We start from the raw sequence: 23,341 nt of genomic DNA on the forward strand, positions 1-23,341 counted from the left end.
AGTTGGCATACAGGGCCCCGGGAACAACGTAGGGCCTCTGGATAGCGTAAGCAGTCTGGAGACCTCTGTCATCATCTTCTCAATAAGTAAATCATAATTTTTGTCTACTCACGGGCTCTTCACTTTCGCTTGCGACTGTCATTGATCGCCTGGAGGCCCAAAGACGTCCAATATTGTTGCCTTGTGTAAAAAAATGCATCTGCTCGGCCGGCTATGAGCCGCTCGGAGCCTAAGGGGCCCCTGCGGGACTCACGGGGACCGTAACGCCGTCCCTACTCTGGATTCGCCCCTAGTCGCACATGTCACAATCCACGTGCACACTAGCTGCGAAGATCCATTTTGCTGATGTCGTCGGTTTTTACGTTTTTCGCCACATTTCCTCATTCAGAACATACAGCCACACTTGACTCGCATACCGCGATAATGCATTAAACGGCCAGTGGTGTTCCGTGTGCGTACGCGCGGGTTACGTATCACACTCACACGCAGCAGACTGAATTTCGCATTTTTGACAGGATGAAAGTTTTGTGACAAATCGCAGTACGCAGGACGCGAAGCCGCTGGGGAGTCGCAAGCGTTGATAGGGAATCGAACAATGACGTTGCATGAATTGTCATCACGCACGTGCTGCGAACCATGCGTGCACGAGCCCATCAGATGGATTTGGCTGCTACCGGCCGTTTTTCACATTTTCGCCACATCTCGGCAACCAGGGCAGCTAGAGACGTGAATCCACCTAGAAAACATGGCTAAGCTCAGTATGTTTTCTTACATTTAGTGCAGCGAAGCAAACGTGCAAACGTCTGTTGCGCGCCTTCTTCGATCGAACTTTCAAGAGCGTGTGATTGTCTTACGGCGTGTTTTTCTAGAGGATTTTCTTCCACCAGCAAGTCTGGAGATGTGGAGAGATTTGCTATACTTCTGGAGAAATTCGAATAAGTACTTACCTCCGGCCTCCAAACTCGCAACCTTCATTGGGTGATTTCTGTTCACCTGGGCAATCTAGCTGATCGTCACACACCCAGGGGCACGCACAAGCAGATAAGCCACCTTACATGGAAACACTGTATTTGACAAATTACACAGCACATTAACATACTGCAGAGACAAATGTGGCATCCGTAAATTAGGACTTCCGCCATCCATGACAGTTCAACATGACATCGATGTCATGGTGTACAGAAATATTCAGCATCGATACTCAAGGGCCAGGCGCATTTGTCCGAGCCACGGAGCAGGGGCATGAGATGGGCGCAGTGCGACACAGCGGTCCACGGACGAAGCTACTTTTGCGCGGACATGGAACCGCATAACGCATTATAAATGCCCTAGCGCATAACATTGGAGAGAAAATGGTCGTGACGGGACGAAAAGACACTCAGCTTTGTCTATCTGGTTGCGCAAAAGACCGACCAGGCCTGACATAAGAACAAACCAAAAACATGGCTTGGTATGAGTACAAATATATGTTAAGTACAAATATGGCATAAGTAAGTATAATATTCACATAGGCAAGTCTAAAACCCCCCGTTTCTTTACAATCTCGATATCAAGGCAGTGCACAGCAAAAACGCCGACTCCGCTAAAACAGCGGGAGTACGTGTCTCAGTGCCGAACAGAGATCATGCCACGCCGCATCCCGATAAGGCACACATCAGCCAGCGCACAAGCAAAGGCACGCAGCGTCGGGTCCTCATAGGCGCGAGGCTGGGGCCGCCGCCCCGGCGCACCACACAGCGAATATGACACAGAGGTACGTGGAATAGTGGACGAATACACACATACCACCCTCCCAGCATGCCCGCAGGCGTTCCCAGCGCAGAGGTGCGCCCTCACCCCATGGCGCGGCTGGCCGCTATCGGTGAGACGCAGCAGCAGACCTGCCGGCCTGTTCCCGTCCGACGCAGCACCGTCACCAGCCGGCTCTGTCTGTCGCAGCTGGAGGGAGAGCGGCCTCCCCGGCGGGAGAGCGGCCTCCCCGGCAGGAGAGCGGCCTCCCCGGCAGGAGAGCGCCTCCCCGGTGAGAGCGGCCTCCCCGGTGAGAGCGGCCTCCCCGACGGGAGAGCGGCTTCCCCGGCGGGAGAGCAGCCTCCCCGGTGAGAGCGGCCTCCCCGGCGAGGGAGCGGCCTGGCCTGCCTGGCGGGAAAGCGGCCTCCCCGGCGGGAGAGCGACCTCCATGAAGGAGGGCCTCCCCGACGAGATAGCGGGCACCCCGGCGGCGGCGGCGGCGGCACTAGCACGGGCTGAAGTAGCGCGCGCCGGTGGCCAGCGCGTCGCCCACTTGGCGCACCTCCTGTGGCCCCATGAGCCGGGTGCAGGTCAGCCGGATGGCCGGCACCGGCAGCCGGTACTCCTCCTGCTCCAGGTAGCGGGCCAGCGTCAGCGCCACGCCTTGCTCCCGGCACTGCAACGCGGCCACACACGTCTGCTCACCAGGGTGTCAAAACGCAAGGCTTTGAACGGGAAATGTCACTTTTAACAGACAACCTTGGGTTCTCAATTTTATAGCTTTTTCATGGCGTTAATTTCTCACAAGAATCGACTGAATTTCTTCTTAATTTCGATGTCCTTGGGAGCTTTGTGTGAAGACAGCTGGGTCTTCACAGCATCTTTGGCTCTGGGGATTTCGACACAGTACAGCTCACGACACAAAAACGGATAGGGATGGGAGCTGCCGCCATGGCTTCACCGTGCTGCCGGGTCCTAGCCATGACACCGGAACGGTGGCGGGCACAGGTTGGAACGCGTCACACAAGCGCTCATATGCAGAGAGAAACAAAAATGAAGCAGAAGGGGAAACTGCACATGGGTGCGAACGCGCACGAGAAGGTACACTTAACTTTAGCCTGTCTGGACTGTTGTTGGAAACAGACAAAACACCAAAAAGACGGCACACGCCAAGAAAGGCTGGCATGTACGGCTCCGATGACAGGGCACCAACAAAGGAGACGTACTGGTGGTGCGGCGTCGGGCACACCTACCCAACACGCCGATACAAAGCGCGTACAAGGTACAGTGAAGGCCAAACACACCGCTGGGCACGCCGCGGACAATCCGGCGAGCGACTATCTCACTCCCCTGACACTGAAACACGTGCCGTTTGTAATCCTGCTCTCACGACACCGAAGGACAGCGAACAAAGTCGAACACTCCCTGCGACAACCAAACGCCACATCTGCATCACAAACTCGCGTGTGAGAAAAGCCAGATTTACGTCGAAAAAGCTTCTCCAGGATCTCACGTGAAATAACAGCTGCGATTACAGACCACCTACAGAGGGTGCGCCCAACGGGGAGCCCGCTGGCGGCGAGCTAAGGGACAGCGGTCCGCTGCACGGAACCACACATCAGGACCACAGCCCTGGCCCACCACTGACCGAGCCGCAGCCCCGTACCTGATCCACTACTGACCGGGCCGCAGCTCCGTACCCGATCCACTTCTGATCAGGCCGCAGCCCCGTACCTGGTCTGATACTGACCGGGCCGCGACCCCGTACCTGATCCACTACTGACCGGGCCGCAGCTCCGTACCTGATCCACTACTGACCGGGCCGCATCCCCGTACCTGATCCACTACTGACCGGGCCGCAGCTCCGTACACGATCCTCTACTGACCGGGCCGCAGCTCCGTACCTGGTCCACTAATGACCGGGCCGCAGCCCCGTACCTGATCCACTACTGACCGGGCCGCAGCCCCGTACCTGGTCCACTACTGACCGGGCCGCAGCGCCGTACCTGATCCACTGCTGACCGGGCCGCAGCCCCGTACCTGGTCCACTACTGACCGGGCCGCAGCCCCGTGCCTAATCCACTACTGACCGGGCCGCAGCCCCGTACCTGGTCCACTACTGACCGGGCCGCAGCCCCGTACCTGATCCACTACTGACCGGGCCGCAGCCCCGTACCTGATCCACTACTGACCGGGCCGCAGCTCCGTACCTGGTCCACTACTGACCGGGCCACAGTCCCGTACCTGATCCACTACTGACCAGGCCGCAGCCCCGTACCTGATCCACAATGCACTGCAGGGTCCTCTCGCTATCGCGCCTGTCTAAGTCCGAGCCGGGCAGCTGCAGGAACTTAACCGGCGACAGCTCGTCACCCACCAGATGGAGCCTGCCGGGCGCACGCACACACACGCAAGTCAGACGGGCCGACGGTGCGGGGCGAGGGGGGGGGGCATCATTAGGAAGCACTGGAATGCCGCTGACAGGCGACATCGACCGGAACTTGTATATCAAAATGCCCTAATTGCTCAGCACCATCTCACCCACCATCATCACAATGGCAATTCAAAATTGCCGCTGTCGTCCTGCCCAAGTATTCAATACATTTTACGTAAAGCTAGGAAAGTGCTTACCACCAGAATGACACAGCCTGTGTAACTATGCACGCAAACCCTTGGCCAACTTGTGCTATCTTGACCAAACCTGCACCACTGGAGGACAAGCGCGGCAACAAAGCCCATCTCCGAGCAGGCACGCTCCGCTCATCCGCACCAGATGGACATCGCGCACGCAATGCCAGCGACGTGAGTGATAACGACGCGGGCGGAGAGGATGAAGGAGGGGAGGGGATGGGGAGGGGAGACGTACCCGTCTATGCCGGCCAGCGCCTTATGCATGGCCCGGCAGACGTCGCGCAGCTGATCAGTCATCTCTGGCTCGGCGTCCAGCAGGTCGATGACGCACATGGCGGCGGCGGCGCAGAGTGGCGCCAGCGCCGCCGAAAACACGTACCCTGCGGCGGCGCGCCGGGTCAGGTCAGTGGAGGGGGGCGGGGGAGGAGTGGCGCCAGCGCCACCGAGAACACATACCTCGCGGCAGTGCGCCGGGTCAGGTCAGTGGAGGGGGCGGGGAAACGGGTGCAGAGTGGCGCCAGCGCCGCCGAGAACACATACCCCGCGGCAGTGCGCCGGGTCAGGTCAGTGGAGGGGGCGGGGAGACGGGTGCAGAGTGGCGCCAGCGCCGCCGAGAACACATCCCCGCGGCAGTGCGCCGGGTCAGGTCAGCTCGGCGGCCAGTACGCAGCGCAGGGCAGCGCGGCTGGGGCGGCTCCGCATGTCACCGCTACCGACTCTGTCCACGGGCATTGTGAAGCGCCAGTCCTCAGATCCAGTCCCACGTGCCGCCGCTGACCGCATCCGGTCCGCCCCGGCCGCCTGCCCACCAAGCGTCCACTAACAAGTCCAGCCCAGACCAGTCCAACGACCCTGAGCAGTCTGCGTCTGCTCACTCTGCTAACCATGCCCCTGCGCGCCATCTGGCCACCGTGTGAACGCTGATGCTGGCCGTCGCCTACACACAGTCGCGTCGTCACCGTCGCCCTCCCACCGCCGCGTCGTCACCGTCGCCTACTCTCCCTCGCGTAGTCACCGTCGCATAGTCACCGTCGCCTACCCATCGTCGTGAAGTCACCGTCGCCTACCCACCGTCGCGCCATCACCGTCGCCTACTCTCCGTCGCGTAGTCACCGTTGCATAGTCACCGTCGCCTACCCATCGTCGTGTAGTCACCGTCGCGTCGTCACCGTCGCCTAGCTATCGTTGCGTCGTCACCGACCCTGTCAACTAGGCGGCCACGGACCGCTCACGGCGAGCGTGTGCCGATCGCCGCTGTGCAGCGCGTGTCGACTGACCCTGTCCGCTGAGGCGCTGGTGGTCGGCCACGTAGAACGAGCCGGTGGTGAAGCCGCCCACAGAGCCGAGCGCCGCTTCCATGCTGACCATGATCAGGTCCGCTTCCCGCGCCTGCAGACAGCACACACACGCGCACTTGGGTCACGCACGGTCACGCACGGTCACACTCGGGTCATCTACGAGTCACACCCGGTCACACTCGGGTCACATAGCGTCACGCATGGATCGGATCGGTCACGCACAGGTCAATCACGGGCCAAGCAGATGTTACACGGGTCGAGCACAGGTCGAGCATGGGTCGAGGGAGCATGGTGAGGGCGTGTCACATACTGTGCCTGCGCGGGTTTGACAGCGATACAGGTCACACTCACAGGAGGCACGCACGCCCGACAGAGCCCGACGGCCGGTGGCAGGCTGGTCCAGCGCCGGTCATGAACACCGTACTGACAGACGACAGGCAGGCCACACACTGCACGGGCCACAGATAAACACATATCCCACAAAGTCCGACAAACATGCATCTCCCCTCCCTCACGTACACCGACCAGACCACGGGCGCGCCAGGGGGAGGGTGGGGGGAGGGGAACGGCGTATGAGCATCTCAGGAGTGACGGAAAAGGCATGGAATGAAACCACCTCGTGATATATCAGGCTTGACGACACCACAGATAATACTGAATGTAAAGGGTAGATCAGAGGCGCGCACGGCACGTCGACTCCAGTGTAAGAGTCATTGAGACATTTAATCGGGGATATGGGCATTTCCTACGATATTTCGGGTACTTCATTTTCGTATCGATAGCTAATCATTCACACAGGGTGGGGGGCAGTGGCACAAGCTGTCAATCAGCGTCCCAAGCAGCAAACCAAACAGGGGATCACAGATCAAAGGTAGGGCCAACCAACCAATGGCGGACATGGATTCGCCACTCCAAAGGTTTATTGGAGAGCAGCGCCGGCAAACAGAGGACTTTACGCCAGAGGCCACTCCAGCTGCCATCTCGGTTCGGGGCCGGACGTGCCGGCCGAACAGAGAACAATAGGACACAACCACCCCAGCTGCCGTCTCGGCTCGGGACCAGATATAGGACATATGCTACTCCAGCTGCCGTCTCGGCCCGGGGCCAGATGTGCCAGCCAAACAAGGAACTATAGGACACAGGCCCCTCCAGCTGCCGTCTCGGCGCCGCCGCCTCACTGACCGTGACCCCGAAGTGTTCGGTGACGCCGCGGCCCGTGCCGCCCAGCACACCGAGTGAAAGCGACTCGTCGATGAACAGACGCAGCTTGTGCTCGGCCTTGAGCCGCAGCAGCTCCGGCAGACGACACACGGCGCCCGTGTTGGCGTACACGCCCTCCACCACCAGGAACTTGCGCACCTCGGCCGCCGCCTTCGGCTCCTGTCGGTGCAACGACACAGGGTCTGAGTGGAGCGTCAGCGGTGGAGGGTCAGTGGTGGGGGTTCAATGGTGAAGGGACAGTGGTGGAGGGTCAGCGGTGGAATATCAGTGGTGGAAGGTCAGTGGTGTAGGATGACTAGCTGATGGTCAGTGGTGGAGGGTCAGTGATGGAGCGCCAGTGGTAGAGGGTCAGTGGTGGAGGGTCAGTGATGGGGGGTCGGTGGTGGATGGTCTGTAGTAAAGAGCCAGTGATGGAGGGTCAGTGGAAGAGGGTGAAAACAGCAATTGAATTTGTTCACTTATTCCATTTTGCGTACGTTACTAAGTCATTAGATTTGTCCATTTAATCCATTATCCGCATATTACTATCGTTCGCATGACATAACACATTTCTGATGGGAGTCACCAGCGTCGCTCATCCGTGACTGTGACGGCTGGTGCTGGCGGCCGGGGCCCCTCACCAGCCAGTCGGCCTGGGCCTGCCGCTGCAGCAGCTCCTCCAGGTGCTCCATGTCGTTGTGTCGAAAGTACCGCACGTCGCTGCGAGACGCCTGCAGGCCCTTCTGGATGGCGAAGCAGACAGCCTCGTCCCTGCACACACCGGCCGTACGCCGTCAGCACCGGCCGGTGTACCATGACGTCACCCGTCACACGTCGCAACGCTGTCACGGCGAACCTCTGACCTCTGACACGCATGGTAACTCGCTAAACCCTCAGATTGAGCAACTTGTGATGATACTGATGTCCATGTCAAAACTGTCAAATCTAAATTATATAAGCTACATAAGTAATAAAAGGACATCCAACAAAGTGTCAAAAACACCTGTGCTGTCTGTGCTGATGACGCTCGTGTGCGGCCGGCACGACCCTTATGAGCGGCTGCCGGTATGCCGGCCGCACGACTTACGCGAAGATGATGTCGGCCCGCTTGGCGTACGCGGGGATGGCACTGGCCACGGTGGAAAAGCCCAGCGAGTACAGCACAGACTCCTCGGTGCCCATGAACTCCGAGATGCGCTTCTCCAGGTCCAGGTGCACGTCTGGAGAGCGGCCCGGGCGGAGCTTAGGCAGGTCAGCCGACACCGAGGTCACGGGCCGGGCACGCAGCCACCAGACGGGGACACACCGCGGCCAGAGATACTGCTGTTTGGTGTTGGGCAGCAGCTCAGCCGGCGTGGGAGCGGAGCCTGGTCTGACCATGCCGGGACCTGGCCGATCCCATGCCGGTGTGCGAGCGAGGCCTGGTCCGACCATGCCGGGGCCTGGCCGATCCCATGCCGGTGTGCGAGCGAGGCCTGGTCCGACCATGTCGGGATCTGGCCAATCCCATGCGAGGGCTCAAATCTGAGATAAATACAGCGGGCGCGCGAGTCTCGGTCGACGGTTACACCCAAACACTGCTGATGGTCACCAGTGATCGGGCGTCTGCACCGGTACCCAGCAACCGGTGCCCGAGCCGGCAGCAGGTTTCACAATATATTGCCCCTCTCCTTATAGTGCACAAAGCACGCACCAGCCGCCTACGACAGGGGATACTGGAGGATATGGGCGCACAGCTCACAAAGGGAATAACTGACGCGATTGTCACCGACCGGCGAGAACATATCCCGAAACGCAATAGCAGTACAGACCACCGAGCTCTCAACACAGCCGTCTGCCCCGCCCGCGTCCGCCAGTACCGGCTCAGTGTTCAACCAGCGGCGTCACAAACTGGCTGCGGTGCTCACGGCGCCACAGTGTGGTGAGGATCGGGCCGCTGCACTCACCCGAGCGCAGCGGCTCGGACAGCGGCCCAGACGCGTCCGTGGTCCCACAGCCCACAGACGGCGCGGCCCCGCCCGCCCCGAGCCCGGCAGCGCCGCTCACCTATGGTGCCGAAGAAGGCGCGCGGGCCGCACGAGCCGACGCCGTACTTGCGCAGGCAGGTGACGGCCGCCTCCTCCACCCGCTCGTCACCCACCATGCCCAGGAAGTTGTGCGTGGCCGCGTTCAGGTACTGGCGGCCGCCGATCGTCACGTACTTGCCCACCTGCGGCCGCCGGGCGGAGGGTCACCATGGCGCACCGGGTCACTGGTCACCGTTACGGGCGACGCAACACACTAGCTCCTGCCCGTAGTGGCGCAATACTGTTGGAGATCACAGCAGAGCCCGCCAGCTTGACCACGATAATTCAACCGGCGTACGGTTGTCAAATGCTTGTTTCGAATACGATACAAATCAATGTGAATACAGATGCTCGTGATGCTTATTCTACACAACATATGATACAAACGAAGCCATCTGAAATACAAACGCCACAAGTACACATTAAAAACAAACCAAGCATCTCAAACATCTGGTACATCAGGTACGCCAGGATAATAAACCAACACAAATGCATCTGAAGTACAAACGATTCAGGCGCATGACATATAAACGACGCAAGTACATCTGAAATAAGCTCAACCATCGCCATATGTTTACATTCCCCAGGCATCAAACACATCCATATCCAGCACGATGCACAACATTTTGTGTCAAGACGGTACGACACGGAATTCGCAGTGCTCTCGTGTTCAAGATCAATGTGGATGGTGAACACAGCACGCCAGTCACGCTGGGAACATGACCAGCCGTCTGCAGGAGATCCTATACATGAGAGCCGAGAGCCCACATAGGGCCCACACACCAGCGGACGTTTGAACAGGGTGGGCCGCCTCGATTCCTCGATCGCCCCTCGCCAGCGCCCGTCGCGCTGGAGAAGCCAGTACCTTTCCCTGGATCACGTCGTACTTGATGGGCTCCTGATCGGCATCGTCAGGCACCAGCGGCTCAGGAGTCCACTCCTGAATCAACTCCTCCCTCTCCTGCACACAGACGGGGCGCGTGAGCAGGGTGGTGACGGTCCTGAGCTCACTGGGGCGTGTGAAGCGGCAGAAACATTACAGGGCCATAACCGCCGGCGCAGCACCGGTGTCACGACCCTTGCGGCACGCACGGGACGAACGACAACGAAGGGCACGCACAAAAAGCCTCACAAACAGTTAGCCACAGGTGAGGCAGACAGTCGACGGTGCCGGGGCATTCCGCGTGAGATTTCGCTGCGGCTGGTTACAGACGGACGCCGTACGCCCTTTCCGACCCCACGTGGCCGGCTTGGACGACCAAGCGAGGAGGCGACCCCGTCCGGACTCGAAACGAGAGGCACGGTAACACGCGAGCGACAACAACAAACTTCGGCGCCACTGAACACCCAAGCGGTGCATATGCTCGGATGGAACCAAATCCAAGTGGTCGGCAACACGAAGCCAGGTGGATCTGAGGTGCATATGGTCGGCAAAGATATGTACACTAATAACGACTAGCGCAACAGACTGGAGCCTAGCCCATGGGTTGAATCTTGAAGCGAATGTTTCTTCTGAGCGGGTGCGCACCAATGGAACTACTACTACGACTAAACAAGGGGCGCTGAAAACAGCTGTGCTCTTTTGTTTGTTATAAAGCGCCAAATATAACGACATGAGGCTGCAGATTGTTTCTCACGGTCAATTTACGTGAGTAAATTGACCATGTCAATTTGCCGATTACATTCATTGTTAAATTTGTGAGTAAATTGACCGTGAGTAAATTAAGTAAATATACGTGATAGGTTTAAGCAGATTTAATTAAATTTAGTAAAGTAAACTTACGGTTGTAGATAACTGACACAACAGATCAAACAACTTGCTTCAAACTTCAGCAGACACCCCGCTTTTTCAAAGTACATCCCAGACCACCAGCTCCCTTCTCTTAGTCCTCACCCGATCCCCCATTCATCAGGCGTCAATTTCTGGTGACGGCCCTGCTCCTGATGCTTAACTATGTCTCATGAAGCATTGTGCTGGTGAAACCCATCAAGAATGTCATTATGTCCCCACCTCATCTTTGAGTCTTGACTATTTTGACTTAGAAGCCAGTTGCTATGAAAGAAAAAAACAGAGCAGAGGAGCTCCTTTACAATCACCATTGAGCTGTCACGTCCACAGTTGTCGACAGTTGTCAGCAGTCACGTGCTCAGTAATCTAAACATACCTGAAATATGACCACCAGTATGTAACATTAAACAGGATCGACCTCACAAACCCCACGATAGTTTTTTCTGATGTTCGTAACAGTTTGAGTGTTCCAACATCCCGCTCTTTTAGCCTCCCTCAACAGTTTTTTTCGTGCACCATTTCTGGCCTCTTCACCTACAGTATAGAGAGGGGATTTCCAGCGCGACATGTGGAACTCTGGGCAGTTGAGTTTCCCACTTCACCTCGCGAGTGCGTGCGCATGCCGCCATTGCTCCGCCGCGGCCTTGACCGAAGTGCGACATTCAGCGCGGCACTCATGCATGTTGTGGCGAACGTGCAGGCCCACGGACAGACAGACTGGCAAGTCGGGTGACATCGACCGGCTGACAACACGGAGCCGACGGGACAGACGCCTGCACAGAGCGGTGGGTCGGACCAGCCGACGGGTGGCAGATGGACAGACGTGTCACGACTGGGAGGTCGTGGCTGGTGTGACTCACATGCCCCGAGAGCTTATTCCACAGGTGGCTGCCCTGGACAGCGAGACAGCTGTTAGTGCACTGGGCGAGCTAAGCTCGGCATGCAGTTCCTGCAGTTGCCGATCACAGGTTGGAGCTGCAGGCTTTCTACAAGCATTTGCTAGTAATAAGTTCATTGGCTCATTGCCTCATGTGAACTTCTTTCTGATGCAAGTGCCTCCTTCCAGGGTATTTTGTTTTGACAATGTTGGTATTTGACTGCAGATATTCTAAGACATTCCAGATATCCTGCCAATATAAACATGCCCTCCAACCAATCATCTGCAAGAATATGACTCCTAGCTATATGGTGCACACTGACAGATGTGAGATGCAAACAAGTCAATAGCACATAGGCATGGCTACAAATGGTGAATGGTATGGTGAATGGTGGCTATCACATACTCACTTCAGGTTTGCAAATGGTCAGAGGTTATCATGATGCATTTGCAATGATTATCACAAACACTTCACCATATTCATCATCATTTTTATAATGCATAGGACTGTCAGACTGTTAGATATCTGGACCATCAGATGTCTGATGCCCAGGACTGTCAGAGGTCTCTATTTCATTTCAACTGGCCAGTTATGCTGCCCTTGACAGAATTTGTCTTCAGCATTGCTTGAATGATGGATAAGTCAAGCCAAGAACAAAGTTACCTGCTTTCCTATGAATCCAAACACAAAGAATGTCCAAATTGGTTGTAGTAAGGTTATCGTCTAACAGGAAAAGCGCAAAGTCAGGTAGACACATGTGCAAGTAAAAGAGGCAGGATAATGATATTTGATACAACTCTTGCCTTTTCTGACAGTGAAGACTTTGCTGGGTTATGGCTTTTCTTCTTCAGAATGAGGCTTAGTACCCAAATGATGAGGACTGCCTCCAGGACCAGATGGTAGGTTGGAACCTGAAAGAGCAGACAAACACTGCTATTATTTTCAATACAAGCAGCCTAGGAGCTGACATCATTCACACCTAATATTTCTAGTTTTGCTTGCTTTTTTGGGCTCATGTTCCAAGTATATTCAGGCCAGTCTGCAAAAGACCTATCCACTATGCTGGACACCTATGCCACTGTATGCCTTTAGTGCTCTAAACTTTGTGCTCCACTAAACTCAGGCCATGGGAAACTATGTTCAATTTTCAATGTATCTTTGAGTGAAAAAATGTACAAGGTTTGCATTACATTACTGTTCTAATAGCATAGTCCTGGGACATTGACCCTCTATGCATTACTGTTCTGATAGCATAGTCCTGGGACATTGACCCCCTATGCACTGATTGGCAGCAACAATGAATCCAAATCCTGGCATGTGACTTGCTGTGCACATGTCCTGAAATTGTTGCAACAATGTCACTACTACACTAGACATGTTTGGTGTACTTTTTGCTGTCTGGCATTCTGGCAATGTAGGTTTTCAAAGAACACTTAGGTTTTCTAAAGCAAGTTCCATAAAACAAGGAGTGGTGGGCTTTCGAAAAAGAAATCCAAATTCCATTCATTGCGTAGATATTGACAAGGATGTTACATCCAGGTTTAAAGCGCTAAACGATTATCAAACCAATGTTCACGATGAAAAGAAAATGCTATAGATGTAAAATGCTTTAGTACAACATTCTGTTAAAACCACATGACACATGCAAATGTTGCATGAGTCTAACACGGCATGGAAAACCTCATATACCTATTCAGCATCTGACCGCTTCCGAAAAAGATCCGGAGAATAACCATCGATTTCCCTCAAAGCTGTACTTACCTCAAAAAACAGCCTGACAAGTTCATATATTTCCATGGTGAGCATATCTCGATCACTTGCAGCTCAAAATTAAACAAAACTTATTCAAAGGAACGGATATTTATATCAATATGCCGCTAAAACGAGCAGAAACTGCCACGCGGGCCCCAAGCGATAACCTCGTACTAGCCAGATACTCGACTAGATAAGATCGCTTCATACTTTGTCTAACCGCGCCGTTTCCGTCGTAAATATTGTCCCCAAAAGTACTGCATCAAAGCTTTTCAACAGCGAGCGGGCGAGTGTACGATTAGCAGGCATGTTTCGGAAAGATGGACATTATGAAACGCATTAATAGCAGTTACCGATACAAAATTATAACTACAGACGCACACAATCAATAGCTCCTGTCGTAGTGAGTTAGGCCATTATTCCGGCAGCATTGTTTCTGACACGTTCACGATCCTGCTAGCAAATGCTGCCTTTTACAATAACAAACCGCTCAGGTGGATTTAAAGCCATCAGAGCCGCAATATTGTTCTCAGGTGAACCTTGCAGGTTTTTGTTTATCTGTTTCATATTTGCGGAGTAAGTTTGTACTATCAGAATAATCAGAATAGGCATGTGATAGGCTGTCTTACGCTGTAGTTTTTTGACGCCATACCTTTAAAGTCAAGTCGGGAACCATTTTCTGGCATTCTTTTATTGGCGAATAAATGGATTCCAAATTCATATTTTGCTTAGAAATATTACAGTTCCACATTACTCCACCGCTTTCACTTAAATGGGCTATCCTCAGGATGTTTTTAATTTTATGATATTCTGGATGGAATTTTATGATTTTCAGTCCGTGATGCCGTGCTTAATCACTTCTCGGAGTCTGGACTTCTTCATGCAGCCCAGCATGGGTTTCTCCCTAAGCGGTCCTGTACCACCCAGCTGTTGGAGGTCATGGAGGATTGGAGCGCCGCGGTAGAGGATGGAAAGCTGGTGGACGTGGCGTATCCAGACTTCAGCAAAACCTTTGATTCTGTTCCCCATAACCGTCTGCTCTTCAAGCTTCATGCTTACGGTGTGAGAGGTAATTTGCTACCCTGGATCAGGGCTTTTCTTACTCACCGGATGCAGAGAGTGCGGGTCCAGGGCTCAAAGCCGGACTGGACCGACGTCGTCAGCGGCATCCTGTAAGGGTCAATACCTGGACCAACGCTGTTCATAATTTTCGTGGACGATCTACCAAAACAAGTGCGAAGCGTGGTCAAGATGTTTGCGGATGACACCAAGGTCTACTGTCGTGTCCCGAGGCCCCCGACTAGCTCACCTCTACAGGCTGACCTCGACGCCCTGGCCAAGTGGTCAAAGGAGTGGCTGCTCCCCTTGAGTGCAGCAAAGTGCAAAATAATGCACATCGGGAACTGCAACCCGAGGCAGACGTACTTCTTGGACGGCGCAGAAATCGCGGTCGAGTCCACCGAGGACCTCGGGATCTTCGTGGATTACCGCCTCCAGTTCCACGTGCAGACGGCGGAAGCGATCTCCAAGGCCGACCAGATGCTGGCGGTCGTGAGGCGGTCTTTTGCCAATATCAGTGCTCGCACGTTGCCATTGCTCTTTAAGATCTTAGTACGTCCATACTTAGAGTATGACAACATTATCTGGGGCCCGTTCGGCAAACTGGACCAGAAAGGGCTGGAACGGGTTCAGGGACGAGCTACCCGGCTTGCCTGTACAGTGAGGCGCCAGCCATACCCTATTAGGCTCAGACTCCTTCAGTTGCCCTCGCTGTACTATCGTCGTCGTAGGGGAGACATGGTAACAGTGTACCAGCTGTTTCACGGAGGTATGTCGCTATCAGGAGAGGACTTCCTGACAAGACACAACTCGGAGGTGACGAGAGGACACCAATGGAAGCTCAGAAAACCTCGAGCTAGGACTCTCGTCCGTCGTAACTCATTCAGCACGCAGGTTGTCAACGACTGGAACGCTCTTCCACATCCGGTTGTGCGTCGACCTCAGTTGAACAGTTCAAGTCTAGGCTTGATACGCACTAGGCTGACATCATGTACGACGTCCCACATTGAATCTTCCCATAATTCGAGACTGTTTGGTTAGCGGACCGGGAGCCTGACGAGACCGGGACGTACAGGCCTAGTGGCCTTTTACAATTCCGGATCACCATAAGGTAAGGTAAGGTAAGGCATGATTTAGGTGCCTTGTGTTATGGTGCAGTGCGGCATGGTGCGTTGCATTCGTAGCGTTGGCGTCGCGGTAATCGCCCCTCGCCACCTTTGGTGCCGATTATTTTATTATTACGAATTTCTCATTCTGCAGATAGCAACGCTGGTTGTTTGCATTCAGCGTGTGAGGTTGCTGACAGGTGACAAGGCTTTGAGCTGTTACGGGTTCATTTCATTATAACGAGCGGCTGGTGTGGTGTTAGCGCTTCTTGATAACATTCCTGCGTTTTCTTGGTGTTTTTTTTCGGAGGCCCCGTTGAAGATATGCTTGGGTCAGTGTAAGCCTGCAGCAGTTGACAGCATCGAAAGGTAAGTTAAGTATCAGTAGTGTCTTTGCCGTCCCACATTCTTGGCTATGATATCCTCATTGACAGGCTCTTTTACATGTCAAGTGGCGGGATGTGACGTCGTTCCATTCATTGGAAGGATTGTCCAATTAAAGCTGGTTAATTTTAAGCTCGGCATTATGCTAAGAGTTAATTTTAGTCCTGAATAGCAGTCCAACCATTGTCTTTTGATGTAACTTTCAGCCCACCAGGCATGCAGATTGCAGTAAAAGGCAATGATTATCCTTTCTTCCTTGACTCAGCCACATGACCTACAGCAGTTGATGTGCCCTGAACCCCACCCCATTCCTGGATTCATTCTTCTGCTTTCACCCCACCATGCATGCAGACTGCAATAAAAGGAGATGGTTGTGCTTTCTTTTATGGTTGGGTTTTCTTCAAATTTCTTACCTGTAAAGTGAAGTTTCACTTCTTATTTCTTACCTGTGAAAAGTAACTGATTATGTCATTGTTGCATGATTATGATCAGGAAATGAAATGAAGTCCCTCAAAGTATGTTAATGTTGGTCACCAAAGAACCTGGCTCAAATGCCATCCACACCACAGATTCAGCTCCTACAACTTCATCATAATTTCAGACCACTTCATTTTATCAAGCCAACCTATTACCCAATTTAGCCTTGGCCAAAGCATGTCTGGCTCTGCCAGAAAGAAATTGAGTGCTATATAGAAGTGTCAGGTAAGCTAATAGGGCTGGCTTAACCTAAGTGGTGTTCATTGTCTTTGGAATTAAATATAATGAAGGCTCTGTCAACCAGCTCCACAGCACCCATATCAAGCATGGGGGCAAAGCCAGGTTCGTGGCTTCAAAACTTAATCAAAGGACAAGACAACAACATTTAGCTGTAGTCATTGCTGAAGCCTGTAGCCTTACAGCTCAAACTTGTGATATCAAAACCAAAGCAGGTGGCTTTGTGTTTTTTAAATGTGAAGTATAGTCAGGCCAGTGGCTTTGAATTTTGAACATAAAAACACAAACACAGAATCATTGTCTTTTAACCAGGTAAACATGAAACCAAATGGAATCTATCAGTTCAAATTTACCACACCAAAGCCAAAGGTAAACCTAGTCAACAGTGGGAAATGTTGTTTTGTGAAACCAAAACCACTTCCTTATCTATTAGAAGTGTATGGAGTCACAAGATGCCATGCTCTTTTAGTGGGCCAGATGAAATGTTAGCATTAGAGATGCAAGTTGTATTTGGGCTATTGTCCTCTAGCTGTGGCCTCCGATAATTGGTCCTGAAAATAGCAGGCTGTTTATTGACTTTCTGTCATGTGCAGTGCAGCTTCCAACTGCTTTGTGGTGTATTGGAGCCACAGCATGACAGGATGGGCAGGATGTTTTTTTTAAGTTAAGTCACAACTGTAGTGAAAACATCAGACAAAGTTGAGGTCAATGCTTGAAGATTGCACAAAACAAAGACATGAAGTGCCTAGCTGTAATTCAAATTGTTTGAAGCCTTAGCCAGCTGACAGAACTTATGCCAAGCTAAAGGCAGAGTCAAAGCCAACCATTTAAAATAACAGAAGCAATACAAGAAGCATGCCATGACAAATTTCACAAAGCTAAAGCTGGAACCAAAACCATTGAAGGAAAACTGAGGCAAAAGCAAAGTGGAAGCTGGCTTGGTCCCCATGCCTGATCTGTGTCTTGAGATTAGGTGGTGTTGGTTTCTTGGGAATTCAATGCAATGGTGGCTCCCTAGACATCACAGTACCTGTGGATTGGGATTACATTCAACCTTTGTTAAGGTGCACAACCTAAATGTGTAGGCAGTTTGAAGGATCTATGTTTCACTCATATTTTTACATCATATTTCATTACAATATTAAACACATTACTCTTCCTTTTAAATGACCAGTTCACAACCAAGGTCATTTTTCACCATGGTCAGGCATTGAAGTGCAAGTGTTGTCATGTCAGTGAGCCCCCATCAGGGTACAAATGCCATCAACTTTTTTGAACTTGAAACTATTGCATTTTGAATTGGAGATGATGCAATCTTACCTTTTGGTTGCTGTTCATGTTGTCACTCCAAACATGATGGCTTGTATTAATAGTTTTTTTTTTGAAGACAGGCAGGCATGCACGGTCCTCCCAAGATCGTCATTGACCACTCTGTGGGCAATGAATAATACTGATGTAATGGAATAAAACACTTCAAAGCAGAATTATTGTCCAATGTTTCTCTAAAGGTCATTATATAATTAGTTTTATTACACAACTGCCTTTGTGATGTATTTCACCTCTCACAGGTTGTTGACTTGTACCACTTATAGCAACCTGCATTTGGAGATTGTGGATGTTGTGTATCACAGGTAAGGCAGTGCAATTCTCTGGCTTTGTGGAAGTTGTCCTATGCATACAGCCTCGTGACACAAGGATGGCTGAAGAAACTGAAAACCTCCCACCCACCCCTGCAGAAACTGGTGTCAGATGCTCAGTATGTCCCAGAGTTGGAGTACATGCAACTTCTGGTTGCACTCTTTTAGTTTATTGCTGCATGTGTTTACAATGGGTAAGGATGACTGCTGTACCTCAAACTCAATGTGTTCCTGGTACTTGCATGTGCACAGTTCCCACTGTTGGCTCTTGTTGGCTCCTGGCTCCACTCGCCCATTCGTGGAGGCAAGACCTTGGATCCTGGCTCCTGCTGGTTCTTTCATGGCAAGAGCTCGTGGCTCATGGAACCCATCAGTCTTCTTGTAGACACTGGACCTGGGTTCCAGGTTTTCACCAGTTCTTTTGCAAATGCCAGATACATTGCTCCCTGTTTCCATTGGTGTGTTTTGGGCACCTGATATTACCAGCAAACACATTATGCTATTTTTGTGTGGAAGTAACCAAGTGTCACTCTGCACCTTAAAAAAGAGGACATATTATGTTTGCAGCACAACTGGTAAGTAAGCTGCAGTCAGCAAAATTTAGCAGACAATAATATCCCCAGCTTTAGTAAGTATAACTTCTTTGCCACTCATAAGCCTGGCATGCTACACACTGGCTGGCTGGCTACACACATTGAAGTGACAGCGACTTCTGAGGTGTTGGGCCGTCCTGGTCGGGCTATTCACCGTGGTGTACCTTTTTGCCGAACATGGCAGTGGTATGTGAGCTCGGAGTCCGACCAGGCTAGTGTTCGGGTGCGGGCGATGAGCGTTTTGTGGGTGGGGCTGAGGCTGCGTTTTGTGTGTGAATCGGGCTCAAGCCCCGGCTTGGCATCCAATCAGCGACGGCCTCGCACTGGAACTCAGTGCATGGGTGGTACACTTGGGACACTTACCTGTTGATAACCGCGTGCTCGTTGTGTGTCTTTGGTTCCAAGAATTGTTTCTGCTCTTGCTGGTCCATCAAGTAAGCATGGCGATCCTCAAGCGTTCTGTAAAAGTGCAACGAAGCGGGTTATCTAGTCATTGAAACTATATGTATCATGGTATGACGAATAATTGATGTTTTGCAAGCAAGAGGCGAGCCTTTTTTCAACCTGGGTCGTATTCTGAAATAAGGATGTGAACGTACTTCAATACAGAAAGTGAGGTAGGAGTAAGAGGCACTGAACTGCCTGCCGACGTGTGAGATCTGAGGTAAAGGGAAGCAATACCAGACGCATAACTAGTTTTCAAGTAAACTGTGATGCTGAAGATGACCAACACTTCAACGCCCGAAAACCGTCCCGAGCATCTTCTCGCCATCGATAGCAGTTGACACACGGACACGCGTACCGCTTCCCAGCCAGCCGGCGCCATCGAGCGGGCATGCTCCGAAGAGCATGATGCCGGCCGGCTGCCGGGCGGCGCGTGAGCGGCGGCGCGTCTGACCGAGCCCGCGCGCCTCTGCCCGCAGACTGCAGCCAGCCGGCCGGCCGGCATGATCACGCTCAGCAAGAAGCTGCTGCAGAAGCGCGGCGAGACGGCCGCCGGCGGTCCGGTGGCCGCCGGCGCCGAGCCGCGCCGCCGCACCGCTATGCGGGACCGCCTGCTCACCAAGGAGGTGCAGGAGCTGCACGAGAACCTGCCGGCCACATGCAGCGTCGAGTTCCCGCGGCCCGACGCGCTGCACGAGTTCGTGCTGACCGTGCGGCCCGACGAGGGCTATTGGCGCCGCGGCGCCTTCTCGTTCGGCATCAGCGTGGGCGAGGAGTACAACATGTCGCCGCCGGAGGTGCGCTGCCACACGCGGCTCTGGCACCCGAACATCGCCGAGGACGGCGCCGTCTGCCTGAGCCTGCTGCGCCAGAACTCTTACGACGGCATGGGCTGGGCACCGACGCGCCGCCTCAAAGACGTGGTGTGGGGCCTCAACTCCCTGTTCACCGACCTGCTCAACTTCGACGATCCGCTTAACACGGAGGCTGCCGAACACTACGCGCTCGACCGCGACGGCTTCGAGCGCAAGGTGTCCGAGTACGTGCGCCTGTACGCGGCGCGGTGAGGGGCGAGCGGGCGGCGCTGTGTCGGACCGGACCGCACGTCCCTGCCGGGCGGCGGACGCCCCCGGACCGGTGACCAGGCGCCGGCGGTGCCGCGGGGTCACGCCACCCCCCGCCGGCGTGACCCCGCGAGGAGTAACGAGATGGCGGTGAAGATCCAGCGGGGGTGATGGCATGATGCTCCGGAGACTGGTGGCGTCTGGCACAGTGCTTATGTGACCTGCCGAGGATGATATTGCGCGGCTCTCAGAGGACGAGAGATGAGTCACGAGGGCGCTTTTGCAATAACTGGACCGGTGAAGGAGCGGCGGGGCGATGCCGCGGTGGGCTCTGCGACGATAGGCGCTGGTGGAGGAGCGTTTTAATGAGCGTGACCGTCCGGGGATAGCTGACTAGGGAACGTCGGAGGTATGTTGTGCTGATGCTTCACTCTGAGAGGAGAAATAGCTAGGGGTCGGTGGATGATGCCGGCAGGTCATTGACGTCTCCATCCGTGGGTGAGAGGCTATGCGTCAGTGGATGTGGGTGACGTCATATAATGACTCGCCGAGGATGATTGACGGGACGTTTGAGCAGGCTTCGAACGATGATCGCATGCGGATGAGTGACCTGACCTCCAGCACGGTAACGGCGAGGTGCCGGCCGGCTGAGGGCGACACGATAGCATGATATTCGGGGTGTTCTCAGATGTGTGTCTCGCGTCGCCCGTCCAGAGCGGCGCCGCGCACCGCCCCAGAGCGGCGCGATGCGGCGCTCCAGCCATGCGCTGATCCTGTGTTTCCTTCGCGTTTGCTCTGATTGCCTTCCATGTGCGGCGGCTGACTGCGGCTGCCCCGTGCCGTTTGGTAACTAATCGCCGCCGTGTTAACCGAGGCATGCCTGTCCTAGTCGCTCTCCGGTCATCTGATTTGATGTGCTGACAACTAATATAAGCATTGCATTGTAAACCCCTGTGTGGAGGGCGTTTTTGTGCCATCGCACGGGCACGTGCTGGACTAAATTAGAGTCCCGTGCCGCTGATGCAGCCTGGCCTTTATTTTGTTTGCTTGGAATCTTTATTTAGTTCATTTAAGTTTATATATGTAGTGGCATTAACTGATGCGTGTTAAATTGAAATTTCGTCGGAAGGCAGGCAGGCAGATGTTTTCAGACTGCCTAATTCTGTATGAATTGGGAAGCGTTCCCAGATTCCGAGAGCCACCAAATTGTATTGCAAGTTAATAAGCCAAATAGTAAGCACAAAAGGGACGTTTATAGTTTGGAACCTTAATTAGTCATGAGTTGAAGTCACTCGCGAAATTGACCGCCCCAGCTGCCTACTGGTGGAGCATGACAATAATTTCACTTTGTCATTTATGAATTGGCCTGAATCATCGAACCATCGGTAATACCTCTTGGATCGGTTGAGTAAGACGCTTTCGCGGATCTGCTTCTTACGCCGGTAGTTTATGGTTTTCTTCTTGTAATAACATATTTGCTTGATTATCAAGCTGAACATGATAGACTAGCCCTCACTTTCCCTGTAGGCTAGACTAAATCTGCGAAACAAGAAATAAGTGTTTTCGGCTCTTCTTTTTTCGGCATTAAGAGTTCAGACTGATGCTGACAACTTCACGCTTCAGACTGTTCTTAAGGTCACGAGTCACTCGTCACCACTCACGACAGTCAGCACAGCTTGGAACGTGGGGTTTCGACAATAAACCGATGTTCTGCCCGATAACGTCACCGAAGCAGTACCTTCTATTATGTTGATAATCGGTTACTAGCAGCATAAAACACTGAACAAATTATGTAGTAGCATGTTGAAACCTCAAGCTGCTGTTTGTGTAGCACCTTGCTGATTCAGCGGAAGCGGTGGCGCCATGTTATCCTTTAGGGATACGGCGTACCAAAGAAATCTTGTATTTTTCATAGAACGAGCAGTAAATCATGGTTTCTAAAACTAAGTTTTTAAACCGAGCTCCCGTATCCAATTACCTGAAATACCTGAAATAGAGCCACTGCGCGCTTCGGCCATCGTTTGCTTCGTTTTTCGATCCCGGTGCCAAAGATCAAAGTGTTGTCGAACGAAGCTCCACTTTTGGGAGCTTTGGATAGATAGATAGATAGACTTTGCTAAGATTCGCGTTCAGAAATGATAACATCTACTTGAAAAGCTTTGATTCGAGAGCATAATTTAAAACGGAACAATTTTCTCGTGTGTTTAGCACCGGGCTCAGATCAGGTATCAGGGTCACACAGAAGTATCAGGGTTAGGTCACGACCCGTAACAGGAGCAAGCGATTTATTGGAACGAAGGAGGTGCAGAAGCTATACGTTGACAGAAGGTTAGGATGTCCTTTCCAACAGCCCCTTCAGGAAATTTGTGGCACCATTCGGCTGTTTGTGAAAACATGATACTTTCAGCTGGCCTGGTCATTCCGCAAGCGTCGTTTCCTAAGCTACATCGTTATTTCCAGGTGTCTGTGAGTTCCCAGTACAATGACTTCCCCGTCCGGCTCGATCGTCTTCGCTGGCGCTCTCTGGCGGGGTGGCTGTGCTGCCATCACGCGGCGGTTGGTATCAACAAGCGCGCCGCTGCAGCGCCCGCTTCCCACGCGCCAAGCTGCCGCCGAACAGGGATCTGTTGCCGCGCTCCGAGCGCATGGCGGTGGCCGTCACAGACAAGCCGGACAGCTCACGCGGCGTGCCGCGGCCCGACGGCGGCATCCAGTACCACGGCTTCATTTACTACCCGCGGTCAGTGGCAGCGCGACCCGGCGGGTTCCTGCCGACTCGATGGTGCACCCGCCCCTCCCATCATACCGCCTGCCCTTGCCGCTGACGCTCGGCAGACTGTGGAGCCGATGCACCCTGCGTCTCAGCGTTGTGAACCAGTCACCTGTGGTGGTTGAACGCGCCGGGTGTCACCCTGGCCGGTTGGATAAGGCGGGAGGGGGGGGGGGGGGATGGGACAGCTGACGCGCGCCTGCCATCGTTCTGCCAAGTGTAACGACG

At 53.4% G+C, this 23,341-nt stretch overlaps 2 protein-coding genes across 3 annotated transcripts; one reads left to right on the forward strand and one right to left on the reverse strand.

Moving 5' to 3' along the window:
• Positions 1-1,051: 1,051 nt before the first annotated feature.
• Positions 1,052-13,517, reverse strand: LOC119092074 (serine palmitoyltransferase 1). Its single transcript, XM_037215039.1, has 11 exons — positions 13,352-13,517; positions 12,394-12,501; positions 9,789-9,884; positions 8,904-9,066; positions 7,945-8,077; positions 7,499-7,628; positions 6,840-7,037; positions 5,637-5,748; positions 4,595-4,739; positions 4,007-4,115; positions 1,052-2,404 (listed from the first exon to the last, which is right to left on the reverse strand). Exons 1-11 carry the CDS (start codon positions 13,394-13,396, stop codon positions 2,234-2,236), a joined length of 1,410 nt encoding a protein of 469 aa, XP_037070934.1. The 5' UTR covers positions 13,397-13,517; the 3' UTR covers positions 1,052-2,233.
• Positions 13,518-15,591: 2,074 nt separating this feature from the next.
• Positions 15,592-22,944, forward strand: LOC119092689 (NEDD8-conjugating enzyme UBE2F). Of its 2 annotated transcripts, none has more exons than XR_005093525.1 (2): positions 15,592-15,876; positions 22,804-22,944. XR_005093525.1 is itself a non-coding variant. In XM_037215657.1 (2 exons), exon 2 carries the CDS (start codon positions 19,783-19,785, stop codon positions 20,344-20,346), a length of 564 nt encoding a protein of 187 aa, XP_037071552.1. In that variant the 5' UTR covers positions 15,592-15,876; positions 19,759-19,782; the 3' UTR covers positions 20,347-20,760. The 2 variants fall into 2 exon arrangements, 1 of the variants encoding a protein (XP_037071552.1); XM_037215657.1 differs by lacking the exon at positions 22,804-22,944 and adding an exon at positions 19,759-20,760.
• Positions 22,945-23,341: the final 397 nt, after the last annotated feature.

Source organism: Pollicipes pollicipes, unplaced genomic scaffold, assembly GCF_011947565.3.
Source record: "Pollicipes pollicipes isolate AB1234 unplaced genomic scaffold, Ppol_2.1 Scaffold_3447;HRSCAF=4054_pilon_pilon_pilon, whole genome shotgun sequence".
Lineage (NCBI taxonomy): Eukaryota > Metazoa > Arthropoda > Thecostraca > Pollicipedomorpha > Pollicipedidae > Pollicipes > Pollicipes pollicipes.

Bases quoted from the DNA above. Each gene is read 5' to 3' on its own strand.
- LOC119092074 (XM_037215039.1), bottom strand. From the start codon at position 13,396: ATGCTCACCATGGAAATATATGAACTTGTCAGGCTGTTTTTTGAG. The intron at 9,067-9,788 runs GTACTGGCTTCT...CGGCGGCCGCAG, and splicing joins ACGACGTGATCCAGGGAAAG to GTGGGCAAGTACGTGACGAT. The intron at 7,038-7,498 runs GTGAGGGGCCCC...TTGCACCGACAG, and splicing joins AGGCCCAGGCCGACTGGCTG to GAGCCGAAGGCGGCGGCCGA.
- LOC119092689 (XM_037215657.1), top strand. From the start codon at position 19,783: ATGATCACGCTCAGCAAGAAGCTGCTGCAGAAGCGCGGCGAGACGGCC.